The 14,676-nt window shown below is 39.5% G+C and overlaps 1 protein-coding gene across 8 annotated transcripts in view; it reads right to left on the bottom strand.

The window, feature by feature from the left end:
* RAI14 (retinoic acid induced 14) overlaps nucleotides 1-14,676 on the bottom strand; it is a 159,927-nt gene that overhangs the window by 29,154 nt on the left and 116,097 nt on the right. For all 8 annotated transcript variants that reach the window (XM_020891503.2, XM_020891508.2, XM_020891501.2 and 5 more), the window contains one exon: nucleotides 5,846-5,934. In XM_020891503.2, the coding sequence (XP_020747162.2) occupies nucleotides 5,846-5,934 (89 nt within the window). The remainder of the gene's footprint in view (nucleotides 1-5,845; nucleotides 5,935-14,676) is intronic.

Here is a 14,676-nt window from a genome sequence, read left to right as displayed (position 1 = left end):
ATATGAAATACTTAATGGACTACAGTCTGCCGTTGTATTTTAAATGACCCATTCTCTCAAGTACTTGAGTTTTTAAGATATAACTGTTCTGGGCTAGAATATGTGAGCTAGATTGGTATTATATGTGAGATAGATTAAGGGCATAATGGAATGGAGGGCCACCCAGAAACCCAAACTAAAGCTAAGTGAATACCAGAAACCCTAGAAAAGAAGAAGGGCTCTCCAGTGTCTCCCTCCTGAGGCCTCTGTGCATTATGGCATCTCCATATTCCATAGCTCAGTTCTCACTCTCCTAAGACTCTTCTTCTATGAGAAAATAAGTTTTGTATGCAAAGGGATCAAGGAAAATTTAAGATATGGGAGTGTGACAAATCACACATCATTCTTCAATTTCTATTTATACTTCCTTCTACAGCAAAACATTCTATACATATTTTTTAACATTTATTTATTTATTTGGTAGCACCGTGTCTTAGTTGTGGCAGGCAGGAATCTTTTAGTTGTGGTGTTTGAACTCTTACTTGCGGCATATGATAAGATCTAGCTCTCTGATCTTATGAAACCCAGGCCCCCTATATTGGGAGCATGGAGTCTTGGATACTGGACCACCAGGGAAGCACCCGCCTCTGTATTATTAAACTGGACAATTTCTTGCTCTGCCCAGAATTCCAAGGTTCCTTTAAAGGCAGGAGTGGCCACAGATCACTCAGTGTCCAGTGAGATCTGAGTGTATGCCGCTTCATGAGCTGGGCTTTCCCTTCTGCCAGCTGGGACTGGGAGCCCCCCTGGGCCATTAGGGCCAAGGCAATACCCTGGATGGTGGAGTAACAAGTCTGGGTAAGAGTCCTCAGTGTGGAGCTGAGTGGCCATAGCAATTTGGGACTTTTAATTGAAAGAGAGAAAAGTCTATCTTGTTTAAGCCACCGGGTCACATTGTGTCAAATGCATACACTTGCTAAAAAAGGGAGTCTGCAAGCTAATACTTCAGACAAGCACTGATAATAAACAGAAAATTCTTTGGTCTTCTTCAATCTTCTGTTAACGCTCTGTTTAATCCTATCTTATCTTCCCAGGTGCTAATTACAGGCATCCAAAAAAAAAAAAAAAAACAACCTACAAGTCTGGAAGAAATGATTACATTTCTAAAGAAACAGAATGCCACTTCCTAAATCAGGGAAGAACACAAGCAAACACAAAGGTCCTCTTTAGAGTCAGCACTGTGAGCTTAGGTGCAGAGTTTCCCAGCTGACTGCTATCACTATGTCTATGGTGCTATTTAGCAAATAGGTGATAAGGAATGGGGTGTTTAGTTGCTAAGTTGTATCTGACTGTTTTGTGACCCCATGAACTGTAGCCCACCAGGGTCCTCTGTCCATGGGATTTTCCAGGCAAGAACACTGAGTGGGCTGCATTTTCTACTCCAGGGCATCTTCCTGACTCAGGGATTGAACCTGTGTCTCCTACATGGCATGCAGATTCTTTACTGTTGAGCCACCAGGGAAGCCAAGGAATGGGGGGAACTCCACAAACCAAAAACATGAGTCATGAGCTTCTGCCAGTTTGGGGATTTCTTTTTCTGATTTATACTATGAGAGTGTTTGGCTTGGTGATAACCACAGCTTTTTTAAGATGTGAAATATTTTCAAAACCTGATGTGCAAAAGAGACTGGGATGTTCACACGTATGCTTTCACCTAAGCCTCCAAAGCCATCTAAAATGATGATAATTGAGATGTACTAGGCTTTCCTGGTGGCTCAGACGGTAAAGAAACTGTCTGCAATGCAGGAGACACAGGTTCAATCCCGAGGCAGGAAGATCCCCTGGAGATAGAAATGGCAACTCACTCCAGTATTCTTGCCTCGAGAATCCCATGAACAGTGGAGCCTGGCAGGCTACAGTCTATGAGGTCACAAAGAGTCGGACACGATGAGTGACTAACACTTTCACACTACTGGTACCACACACAAGGCTTTATCTACTGACAGTGCTTGACTCCTGAGATTGTTTGTAAAGCATTTATGAAAAGCCTGTGGTCAGACTTCCAAACATTTGATGTGGAAGGATAGTTGATAAAGAAATAGATACTAAAATCCCTTTGTTTCTGAACTTAAATCCAGTCACCAATTTAAGTAGTATGTAATTGTTCCAAGTTAACCATGCTGTACACTGTGTGGATATAAAGAATTAAAAGGGTCAATGTCATGATATATTTTGAAAGCAGGGTTTTTTCTGAAACTCTGCAGGGCAGTTGGGCTTATGGTAACAGATTTTCATATGAGTTCTCACTGGGTATTAGAATTGAAGATAACTGGATCTTAGCAATAATATAGCAACACTTCAGGTAGGTTGACTGAAAAGACAGCATCTATGAGCTGACTCTTGAGAGTCCCTTGAATAGCAAGGAGATCAAACCAGTCAATTCTAAAGGAAATCAACCCTGAATATTCAGTGGAAGGACTGATGCTGATGCTAAAGCTCCATTACTTTGGAGCTCTAAGATAAGATAATGAGATAAGAAGACTCACTGGAAAAGACCCTGATGATTGAAGATAGAAGGCAGGAGAAGCAGGGGACGACAGAGGATGAGATGGTTGGATGGAATCACTGACTCGATGGACATGAGTTTGAGCAAACTCTAGGGGATAGTGAAGGACAGGGAAGCCTGGTGTGCTGCAGTCCATGGGGTCGCAAAAAGCTGGACACAACTTAGCAACCGAGCCATTTAATTCATCCTTTAATCAAATATTTTGGGCTAACGACAACCACTAAAGCACAGTGACTAATGTCCTTGCCCTTCCCTTGGATTCTGACACACATTCTTGAGGAAAGAAGAGTGGGTGTTAACAGCCAACAGCAAGGACATGAGCAGTAAAGACCATCACATTTATCTTGTTCACTGTAACAGGAAAAACTCTGAGAAGTGTTGTTCTAGATAATGCAACAGATTTTCCATGTACTTTTACCCATGCCACTTTTCCTTCTTTTGTTCCTGGTTCTGTTTGCATGCTTTCAAGAAACCATGAGAAGTCAGTGCCTCACTCAGACCAAAGCAAAACAATAAGCCCAAGGACCAGAGTGCTGACCTCATTATTAGAAATGAGAGAAAAGTGACAGGCAGCTCGAGACATTTCCAACTCACAGGATGTACAGAAGGTGTTCTGGGGCTGCCAAGTGCTATGGATTCTACCAGTTTCAATCAGAGTTGAAAGAAATGGGCTGTGACAGTTTCCACTAACCAGCCCAGAGAAGAGTCCAGGATGGGAGGATGGGTCTGCAGCTTCCCCTCCAGTTTGTTTTTAGCTTTTTATTTTTTGACCATGCCTGTGGCTTGTGGGATGTTAGTTCCCTGACCAGGGATCGAACCTGTGCCCCTCTGTAGTGGAAGCATGGAGTCTTAACTACTGGACTGCCAGGGAAGTCCTCCCCTCAAGCTTCTTGGAGAGCACTGTCATCTCCACTGGCAAGGAAGAGGGAACTGCGCTGGGGTGTCCAGGTCTCACGGCATGACTCCCTTGGCTTTCAGGAGCCGAGTGAGGGCTCTGGTAGTAAATACAAACTCTATCCATTTGGTATTAGACAGCCACAAAAAACTATGCTTCTTAAGAGTTTTTAGTACAGAAAATGATCATGGTAATCTTTTTTTTTTAATGGCAGGATTTAGAGTTTATTATATAATGTGATCTCAACTACGTAAAACGGCACCAGGAAAATCTGGCAGGAAATACAGCAAAACAGTAGATTTTTTTTTTTCTTGGAGTAGAACCACTGGTTATCTTCTTGGTAGTTTTCTGTATTTCCCAAATTTTTTACAATGAACATGTATTAAACATGTTTTTTATTAAACATGTTTATTTATTAAACATGTATTAAACTTTTTTTCCCTTTAATAAAAACATAGGGTAGCGATGTTCAGTTATGATGGAAATATGAGACTCCTAATCTATTTTTTAACATCAAATGCAGTTAAACAAAATTATATTACAGCTCATATTTATTCACACTAAACAAACTTTTTTAGATTATGATTTTCTTAAAGAAATTCCATCTACTTAAGAGGACACATCTCATCACGGGGATGGTAGCTACTCATACTGCTCTGCATGCATGTGGTACAACTTTAAAAGTAGTAACAATAAACTTAAAAAAAAATGGATCTTGGTATTAAAGATGACTTTAATTAGCAACATAGTGTTCCCTTCAAGGGAATCCCTTAGAGAAACCATTCTTTCTTCTGCTGGAATTATAATAATCTGTGCTCAAGTCATGTCTGACTCTGACACCCCGTGGACTGCAGCCTGCCAGGCTCCTCTGTCCATGGAATTTTCCAGGCAAGCATATTAGAGTGGGTTGTCATTTCCTTTTCCAGGGGATCTTCCCGGCCTGTGGATCAAACCTGCATTTCTTATGTCTCCTACATTGGCAGGCAAGTTCTTTACCACTAGTGTCACCTGAAGTATTGCCATTTCTCAAAATACTCTTTTGGAGTTTTCTGTGGCACTGCTCTGGAAAATCATTCTGTTACTTCAATCACTCCCTATTTTTAACCAAAAATGGTTTTACCAGATTGACACCTCATTTACCTGACTTGACTTTAAGTGGCTCTTCATCTGTCTTACAAAAACAAGTCTATTCTCAAAGAATAAATATTCCCAGACCCTGATATTATTTTTTAAGTGCCACAGACTTTATGAAAACAATTCTGAAATATTAGTTTTCCGGCCATATTTTAAGTAATAACTGTATTTTCATAACACTTGACCAATCTGCCCCCAAGATGACTACTCTGGGGTGTCAGTGTTTTCAGGTGGAAAGCAAAAGGGCTCCATCACAGATTAATGAAAAGCCTCAATAAAGACTACAGAACAGACTAATCTTATATTCCAGTAAAAACCAACAAAAGTCTATTAGAAGACAAAGATTTTCAAGTACAATAGAGAAGTGAAAAGCCACCAGTAGTTGCTTCCACCTTTTAGTGTGGACAACAGGGGCAGAAACCCAGGCTGGCAACCCAGGGACTCCTTCCTATGAAACAATGTTCATAAAAGACAAGACTGCACTTCCTTTTCTATCTGACTTGATCATCACTTATCAACACTGGTTTCACGTTAGAATCAGCTGGGAGCTTTACAAAAGTACCAACCAGCTGCAAACATTCAGACATTCTGAATCTCTGAAGACAGAGCTGGGATATATATGTGCGGGGTTGTGTGTGTGTGTGTGTGTGTGTGTGTCTGTCTGTCTGTCTGTCTGTCTGTGTGTGTGTGTGCGCAGTGTTTATTTTTTTCCTTCTTCTCCTTTCCCCCTTTAAGCTCTTTCGCCCTTCCTCCCCTCCAGTTCCTGGGTGATTCAGATACACTAAAACACAGTAAGGGCCAACTAATAAAAAAAAAAATTAAAAAAAAAAAATAAATAAAACACAGTAAGGGGTGAAGATAATGGGCAGCTGATCCATGTGAAGATCCTGCCTTCTGTCCACAGAGCCCACCTCAGCTAGTTGATGAAATGAGCACCTGAACAATTCACTCCACTCATCACATTGTACCAGGATTCGTAAGAACAAAAATCGGGGGAGAGTACTTGGTCCATATATATCATCTTGGAAAATAAAAATTTTAAATGGGGGATAAGAAGCATAGTCTCTAGTTGACTAACCACATATAAGATGAAAACACTTGTAAAGGCCCAAATAATGAAACCACATCAGAGCCCAGTCACTGGAGGAGATTCTATGTTTTTATTTTGGTTGATCTGTATAGAATGTAAATTTTCTACAAGGAACACGTATCATTTCTGTGATACCTACTTTCCTGCTGGCCTGTTGGCTTAAGAGAAAAAGATGACATACCGGCAGTATCTTGGGCGGTCACATCCACGCCGTGTGTAACCATGACCCTGAGGCATTCCACGTGTCCTTTCGTAGCAGCAAGGTGAAAACTGGAAAAGAGGTAACACAATCTCCTTAAGATCGCCACTCTCTATAGACTTACCCCTGATCATGCTTTTGCCTCTTGTGTACATTATCTCTCACTTAAGTTCCAAACCACCTCATGAGTAGGTCTTACTATCAACCTCATTTTAAAAAGGAGAAAACAGATGCTTGAAGTGGTCTGATAATTTTCTCATTGATACTTTTTATTAAGTAATGGATTAGGAGCTAGATCTTAGGTCTTCCCATGTAAAGATAGGCTTGAGAAAAGTAAAATTCAACTACATTCCTTATTCCTTTAGGAAAAAATAACCAGAGTCCCAACTTGACCCAATTCCTAAATATATAAGTAGTTAATCAACTTTTTTTCTGTTTTCCAGTGTTTTTAACAAAGCCATTATTTTTAAGCAATGCACTCTCTGAAGGCAAATTTGTCCAAGTCAAACAACGGTCAGAGTTCTTGGACAGCATCAGTATCAAATCCATTGCTGTGTTCTAGCAGATAACAATAGTTAACTGACGTTGTATACAACTACACAACTTATTGTGTGTTGTACACAGTAAGTGTGTGTACACAACTACACTACTTATTTTACATGGCTAATGTGTGCCAAGCATCTTATTACCCACTTTAGTACATTAGCTCTTTTCTTTTCTTTTTTTATTAGCTCTTTTCATTCTCATAAAAGCCTTTTTAACTTTTTAAAAAATTTTTTGGCCACGTCAAGTTAACAATAGTTAACTGAAGTTGTACACAACTACACAACAATAAGTGTGTGTACACAACTACACAACTTATTTTACATGGCTCATGTGTGTCAAGCATCTTAATACCCACTTTAGTACATTAGCTCTTTTTTTTTTCATTAGCTCTTTTCATTCTCATAAAAGCCTTTTTAAATTCAAAAAAAATTTTTTGGCCACGTCAAGCAGCATGTTAGAGATCTTAGTTTCCTGACCAGAGCCCGAACTCCTGACGGAACTGTTTTAACCACTGGACCACCAGGGAATTCACCATAAAAGCCTTTTGACATGAGTCCTAACACCATCTCCATTAGATGGCAGGTGTCTACATTCAGGTGCAAACAGCATTAAAGGAAGCCCACAGTTAGGCACTGGAACTCAATGACACTTAGGGTACAAACCTTTTCAGCATGTTTAGATTTATCATTAGAAAGAGAGAATATCCTTATAACACAGTAAGCTCAGCTCAGTTCTCTGCGATGAACTAGATGGGTGGGATGGAAGTGACAGTCAAGAGGGAGGAGATATATGTATACACATAGGTGGTTCACTTTGTTTACAGCAGAAACTAACACAACACTGCAACGCAATTATACTCCAATAAAAATAAATAAACATTTTAAAAAAGAGACAACATCCAAGGGCCACAGCCATCCTCCCCGCAGATCCCAGGGTGAGGGGCACTTCCACGGCAGAAGGAAAGCAGAATCCCACCGAGCAGCCATGCCTTGAGGAGGTTAATGCACCTCTGAGCTCTCCAATGCCTCAGATCGCTTAGGGAGTTACCTTCTCAGGATACTTGGTGTCTGTACCTCTGAATTAATACTCAGGCAATATTTTTCCATAGGACAGGATCTGTCACTGGGCCCCATGGTCACACCCAAGTAGCAAATCCAAGAGCTAAACTGATTCAAACTCAAATGAGCTTGATCCCACAACTCTGCTCTGGAGAACGGGGCTGACTGAGGGTCGGCGGGCCAGCAAATAGGGTTATATCAGTTCTGGTTGCAGATTAGCCACACATTAGCTATGTATCTTTGGGAAGTCAATTTAAGCTCTCAGAGCCTGAATTTCCTTCACTATAAAGTGTGCAGATAGACTCAGATGCTTTCTAATGTTCCCTCCAGCTCTTACATTCTATCATTTTAGCTTCCCTGGCTCTGATCACATTGACCATTTCTTCATTTGTGCAGCAACTTATGTGTAATGTTTCTTTAAAGTCAAAATCTACTTTATAGTAGATTTACACATTACAGTGAAGCTTTGATCATATGGAATGACTCGGGAACGTGTGACTTGTTTAAGTGAAATTTCTGATTAAATACTGCTTAACCAAAAAAACTGCACCCAAAGTCAGGACAATAAACAGTAACACCCATTTTCAGCATTGTTGGGGTAACTTAATTTTACAATTAATGAACTTCATCTTTAAACAGTAAATCATTTAATCACAGTGAAAGGTTTCTAAAATTTCCCCACCCTTAGTAACAGTGCTGGCACTAGTGGTAAAGAACCTGTCTGCCAATGCAGGAGATGTAAGAAACTCGGGTTTGATCCCTGGATCGGGAGAATCCCTTGGACAGAGGAGGCTGGTGGGCTACAATCCATAGGGTCACAGAGTCTGGATACAACTGAAGTGACTTAGCATTCATGAACATGCAGTAACAGTGTACATTACATAATTTAATTGCTCTTGAGGACATAAAACCACTAAGAGACTCAATTATTGAACTCTGTTTTCAAAGCGATGGACCTAAATACCCCAGATTATTAAGCCTTAATATTTATTAATATTTATCTTATTTTCTTAATGTCTATGTGCTTGTTTTTAAGCTGTTCACTTTGCTATATCCTATGACCAGCGAAGAACTCAATCAAAATGATCTGGACAAGGCAGCCAAAAATCTTTTGCTAAAGATGAAAATACCAGGAATAGAAATTAGCACACTCACAAGCACACACACACACATGCAAATGTGTATAGATACAAAACTTTGGACTGAAGTTTAACATATGGACTTTCCCTGTGGCTAAGCTGGTAAAGAATCTGCCTGCAATGTGAAAGACCTGGGTTCAATCCCTTGGTTGGAAAGATCCCCTGGAGAAGGGAAAGTTCACCCACTCCAGTATTCTGGCCGGGAGAATTCCATGGGTTGTATAGTCCATGGGGTCACAAAGAGTTGATCATGACTAAGCAACTTTCACTTTCACTCTAACATATTTAAGCTACACATCTCATAATTGTATAGTTTGCTAAAACTTCTCAAGTGGGACACGTCCCTTCTGCTTTCACACTGAAGAGACACAATGTGGCCAGAGACCCAAAATCCCTCTTTGTATCTCCTGTTAGCACCCCAGAAGATCTCCATATGCCCCTTCTAGTTGCTAACTCCTTTCCCCCTGTGATAACTATTTTTCTACTCTAAGACTTCCTGGATTTCCTCTGCATGCATGCTCAGTTGCTCAGGCATGCCCAACTCTTTTGTGACCCCATGGACTGTAGCCCACCAGGCTCCTCTGTCCATGGAATCTTCCAGGCAAGAATACTGGAGTGGGTAGCCATTTCCTCCTCCAGGGGATCTTCCTGACCCAGGAATTGAACTCCCATCTCCCATACTGCAGGCAGATTCTTTACTGCTGAGTCATAGGGGAAGCCTGTATTTTCTCTGGATTGCACACTATATTCATAGGGCATTAAACTTGTGACATGTGACTTGAACATGTGACAATGAACCATTTCTGTAAGGCCACTCCTGCATGCTGATAAATGTGCTCTGATGAATGTGACACGATATTCTATGGATGGCTTGGTACTTGTATAATTTTCAGCATCATATTTGAAAGGTCAGTGGTCATTATAAGTCAAGAGAAGTGAGGTGTTAGGAAGTTGGGCTCACTATCCAATCCAATTTTCTTAGACATTGCTTTTTAAAATGAAATTGTTATAGCAATCCATCTTTGATGGTTATAACACATTGTATTGAGGGATCCAGTTAATTAAGGTTTCACTGCATATGTTTTAATAAATAGTGTGCATGTGATTTTGTTTTGCCCTCTCTCTTCAGAGTTTTGATCATGAAGAGACTTTTTCCTTTATTTTGGGAAATCTCCAATTATTCTTCTGCAGAACACTGTGTTCTGATGCGAAAATAAAATGAGTCTTTTACCAATTCATAATTCTATCCTCATACATTTCACCTGAAACTTCAGCACTCGTTGTTCTTACAGAGAAAATGAACTAGTATAAAGATAAATAATTATAAACAGCCAATTATTGATATATAATGATAGATGTTTATGCTGGTATTTTTATAATGCAGAATCTCATATTTTTAGCTAATCAAATCATTCTTAGTTGATAAAATTCAACTAACTAAACCAATATTTCAAGGTGTTTCTGAAAGGAGACTCATTTCCAGGTGTTTATTGTGGATGTCACATAAAAATTGTTCTTAAGGATCTCATTTATCATATCTTTTCATCTCTGAATTTTTCTACACATATACCTAAAAGATAAGCACTTTACAAAGTAGAAATAATGTGATGAAATCTTTTGTATCCAACAACCTTGTTTCATGTATACCCTTACCAACCATTATTATTTTGAAGCACATCTCATATCACTTCATTCTTAAATGTTTCAATATGTATTTCTAAAATAAAATAGCTCTTAATGAAAATGTAATAACAATATCATCACAACTGAAAGTTTTAGTAATTTTTCAATAATGCCAAATATTCAGGCATTGACTATTTCTAATTGTTTCATAAATATTATCATTTTGAATAGTTTATGGAAATCAAAATCCAAAAAAGGTCAACATATTGACATCTGGTTGATGTCTAATGTTCCCTTTTTTTGGGGGGGGGGGCGGTCCTTGCAATTTGTTTTATGAAAAAGCCATGCATTTGGGCCTGTAGAATTTTCAGTATCTGGATTTTTCTGCACCTCCCTCCCCATAGTATTTTTTAACATGTTTCTCTTGCCTCTACCTGTTCTGTAAACTTGTAGCTAGGTTTAGAGGCTTGGTTTGATACAGGCTCAGTTTTTGGCAAAGCAACTTCATGAGTGGTATCGTGTACTTTCATTGAAGACACGTAATGTCTAGCTGGCTCCGTTTCAGTGATGTTAGCAACCACCGATAATCACTACTTGGAGTCGTCCTTTGATTTGTGGTTTGCCAAGTGGTGACATTCTAATCCATGATTTTTTTCTTATTCATTAGCTGGAATTCTTCTAGAAAAAAGAAAAAATTCCCTTGATAACAATTTAGTTTTCCAGAAATATAGTTCATACAGGAAAAAGAAACATCTGATCTTTTAGTTTAATGAAAGTTTTCTTAAGAATGAGTTGGTGGCCTTGTGTCTTCTAAAGGAGACCAATGTGGTGTGAGAAGACTAATGTATGTAAGTTAAATAGACACGTATATGATAGCCAGTCAGTTCTCCAGATTTTTTGAAAAACAAATTTAAGCATTTTCACCACTATACATCCCCCTATTTAATACTACAATAAATGCATGTCAAACCCATTGCCAAAAATATTTCAACTCTGCATGTAATTGAGTTGACTGTTTAAGATATTTGGGCATTGTGACTAAACCGCTTTGATGGGAGAATGTGTCAAATCACCTTAACTGTACAGAATATGATAAGTGACTTCAAAAGGATTTTTGGATATAGTGTTAAGGCCAAAGTAGGAGCCAGTTTAAAAGGTTTAAGACACCCTACTCCAAAGATAAGAAAAACAGTTGACAAATAAGAGCCAGTGCTCAGTCTAGAACATGATGCAAAAAAAGAAATTCTATAATTCAGATTTTAAATTGTAGATTTGTTCTTGATAAAGTAACTAACACCCCATCTACAACACATATGGGCACACACATGGCTATACATACTACAGCCGTGTTCTAAAACTGGGAAAGTCTTTAAAAGTTCTATGAGCATATCCTGTGAAATAATAAGGCCTCTTCAGTAATGCATTAGAAGCAAAATCTTCAACACCATATTCTACATTTTATACTCTATGTAAATACGGTACACTATTCTTTGTAATACATACAATATATGCTATTTTATACTATGTTCTATCATTTAAAAATATGTGGGCTAGATTTAGAAAGAGAAAATATAAAATAAGAAAGAATAACTACCAAGACATACAGTTATTTGGTATTTACTGATCACTGTGATTAAATACTCTGATACTTGTAAAGTATCCCTTTATTTAATAATATATACAAAAATCATTTTACTACCTTATTTGGGATAAAATGTCTATAACCTGAGTTTGCTAAATCAATTATCAATATCAAAGAACACCCAAATGATCAGTATACTGATTTAGCTTTGCCCTGTTCTTAAGGAAGCTGTACAAATGCAGAAGAAATATGGTACGAAGTAGACAATGAGGTGACTCTGTCAGCAAGTCCCTCACATCAACACCACTTATACAGTCAATCCAGTTGCCTTACACCTGGAAAGCAACAAATGACCAACAAATGGAGCTGCGTCGTTTGGTCAATTCTCCTCCAGCTGCTGGAAGAGAAAACCCTGTCTTCCCTCTTTCATTCCCCCAGCCCTGTGCCTAGAAGAAGCTCCTAATCAAGCTCCTAAGCCATTACACAGAAGGGCAAGGTGGGAAAACTACCTTGCTATTCTTCTGTGTGTACTTAATTTGGATATCCAGTCATTATAAGGTTTTAACTTCAGAAAATCTGGTCCTTATTCCAAACACCCAAGATTCTGAAAAAAATCAGACAAAACTTCAAACTTTAGAGCTTCATTAAAGCTTAGAGGAAGGACAAGCATGTGCAGCCAGATGAGAAAGCATAACAAGAAGCAGGATATTGGGGAGGCAATACACATAATCTTTAAGGGCTCAGGCTAACTGGGTTTGAATCTGCACTCCGCAGCTTATTAACATTGAGTGGTCTTGGGCAAGTGTTCTCCATATCCCAGTTTCCACATCTGTAAATTGGGCTGTGAGGAATGAATGAGGTATATGTAAAAAGTGCTTAGCAAAGTGTGAAGCATGGATACGTATCCAAAGAAATGCCACCAATTATCAGAGTCTCTTCAACACAAGGCAAGGAACAGAGATAGAGACATGCTGCTTAATAAAAGGATTTGCCTCAATGTTCAGAAAAGACAGACCAGCAGAAATTAGGTCAGAACCATTACTGCTTAAGAAATGAAGAAAGAAATACGGTTTTCTCTGGGTTTATGCTACTCAGCGCTCTGTTGTGATTTAAATGGGAAGGAGATCCAAAAAAGAAGGGATGTGTGCATACACGTTACTTATTCACTTTGCTATACAGTAGAAACTGACACAGCAATGTAAAGCAAGTAGACTCTGATTAAAAAAATAAAATTAAATTAAAATTAAAAAAGAAGAGAGGAGGAGCAAACCAAGAAGAAAATCAAGGGGGCCTGGGAGGGAGGTTCAGGAGGGAGGGGATCTATGTACACTTATGTATGGCTGATTCATGTTGCTGTATGGCAGAAACCAACACAGTGTTGTAAGGCAATTATCTTCCAATTTTAAAAAAATGTGAGAAAAAAAAGAAAGAAAAGCAAGAAAGAGTCAGGGACAGTCATTGATGACAAAAAAAAAAAAAAAAAAACCACCACCAAAAACAAAACCATCTGAGATCAGCCTTAACGCTCACACTTGAGCTGCTAAGATTCAGGCACCTTCCAGAAGTGACAATCCCCAAAGCAGGGTGTGGCAGCAACAGGTCATTAGCATTTAGCCTCTCAATAGCATTCAGCCTCCACCTGAGTAACTTTTTATAAGATACTCAAGTGGAGAGTTGGGTTCGGTTGGGTGGGAGAACACGGTTAGTCATTCACAGAACCCGGATCTGTAAATGACAGTGAGTAGGTTTCCTTTCTTATGCAGTGCCTGATACATGCAGGCATCCTCAGGGCAGCAGTCCGGGTGACTGGTGGGTGCTGGTCTGGGCTGCAGGTGGCATCTGTGGTGTTGCCTCAGGCTTAAGGAGCAGATGGCACCTCGAGTCAGCACACAACTACTGAAGATCTTGCTTGGTGGCCTCTAACAGTCTGTGCCCTGGATAGCTGATAAAAGAACACACCTCCAGGTAAAGACAGTTTGCAGACTTGGGTGAGGTGGGTAGGAAAAGTACTAGGCTGAAGAACAGCCCCCCTCACCCCAAAACAGAGGCTTTTCTTGACGAAGCTAATCCCAGGGCATTGGAACTAAGTTGAGCATGGAATCATTTCTATAGTTGTCTACTTTTATAAACCGCTATAGCTAAATATATTAATTCATTTACATATTTACCATAGTAGGGTACTTATGTGCCCGACACTGTTCTAAGCACTGAGAAACACATGATGAATAAAGAAGCCCTCATGGATCTCAGCTTTTAACAGGAAGACTAAAGATAAACCAGTGGTTCTCCACTGGGGGTGATTCTGCCCCACCCAGGGGACATTTGGCAACACCTGGAGACAGCTGCGATTATTATTCACAGGGTGAGGGATGGTATCTAATGTATAATGACCAGGAAAGAAAGGGAAGGGACTAGTCACTCAGTCATATACGACTCTTTGTGATCCCATGGACTACAGGCTGCTAGCCTCCTCTGTCCATGGGATTCTCCAGGCAAGAATACTGGAGTGGGTTGCCATTCCCTTCTCTAACGGATCTTCCCGACCCAGGGACTGAACCCATGTCTCCTGCTTGGCAGGCAGATTTTTTACCACTGAGCCACCAAGGAAAGAACAGAGATGCTGCTATAACATCCTACAATACACAGGACAACTCCCCACAACAAACAATTCTCTGACTCGTCTCAAATGTGAGTCATACCAACATGTCAAAATGTCAATAGTGCCCAGGTTGAGAAACTCTATGATAAACTATTTAAAACAAGTCCATGATGTTGAGATATAATCCTATTAAAACAAATTAAATAAAGACTTGAGAAACAGCATGGGCAGATTCCAAACTTTTTATTTTATGGTATGTCAATTTG

This window comes from Odocoileus virginianus, chromosome 14 (assembly GCF_023699985.2).
Source record: "Odocoileus virginianus isolate 20LAN1187 ecotype Illinois chromosome 14, Ovbor_1.2, whole genome shotgun sequence".
Taxonomy (NCBI): Eukaryota; Metazoa; Chordata; class Mammalia; order Artiodactyla; family Cervidae; genus Odocoileus; species Odocoileus virginianus.
This window is presented reverse-complemented; position numbering and strand designations above follow the sequence as displayed.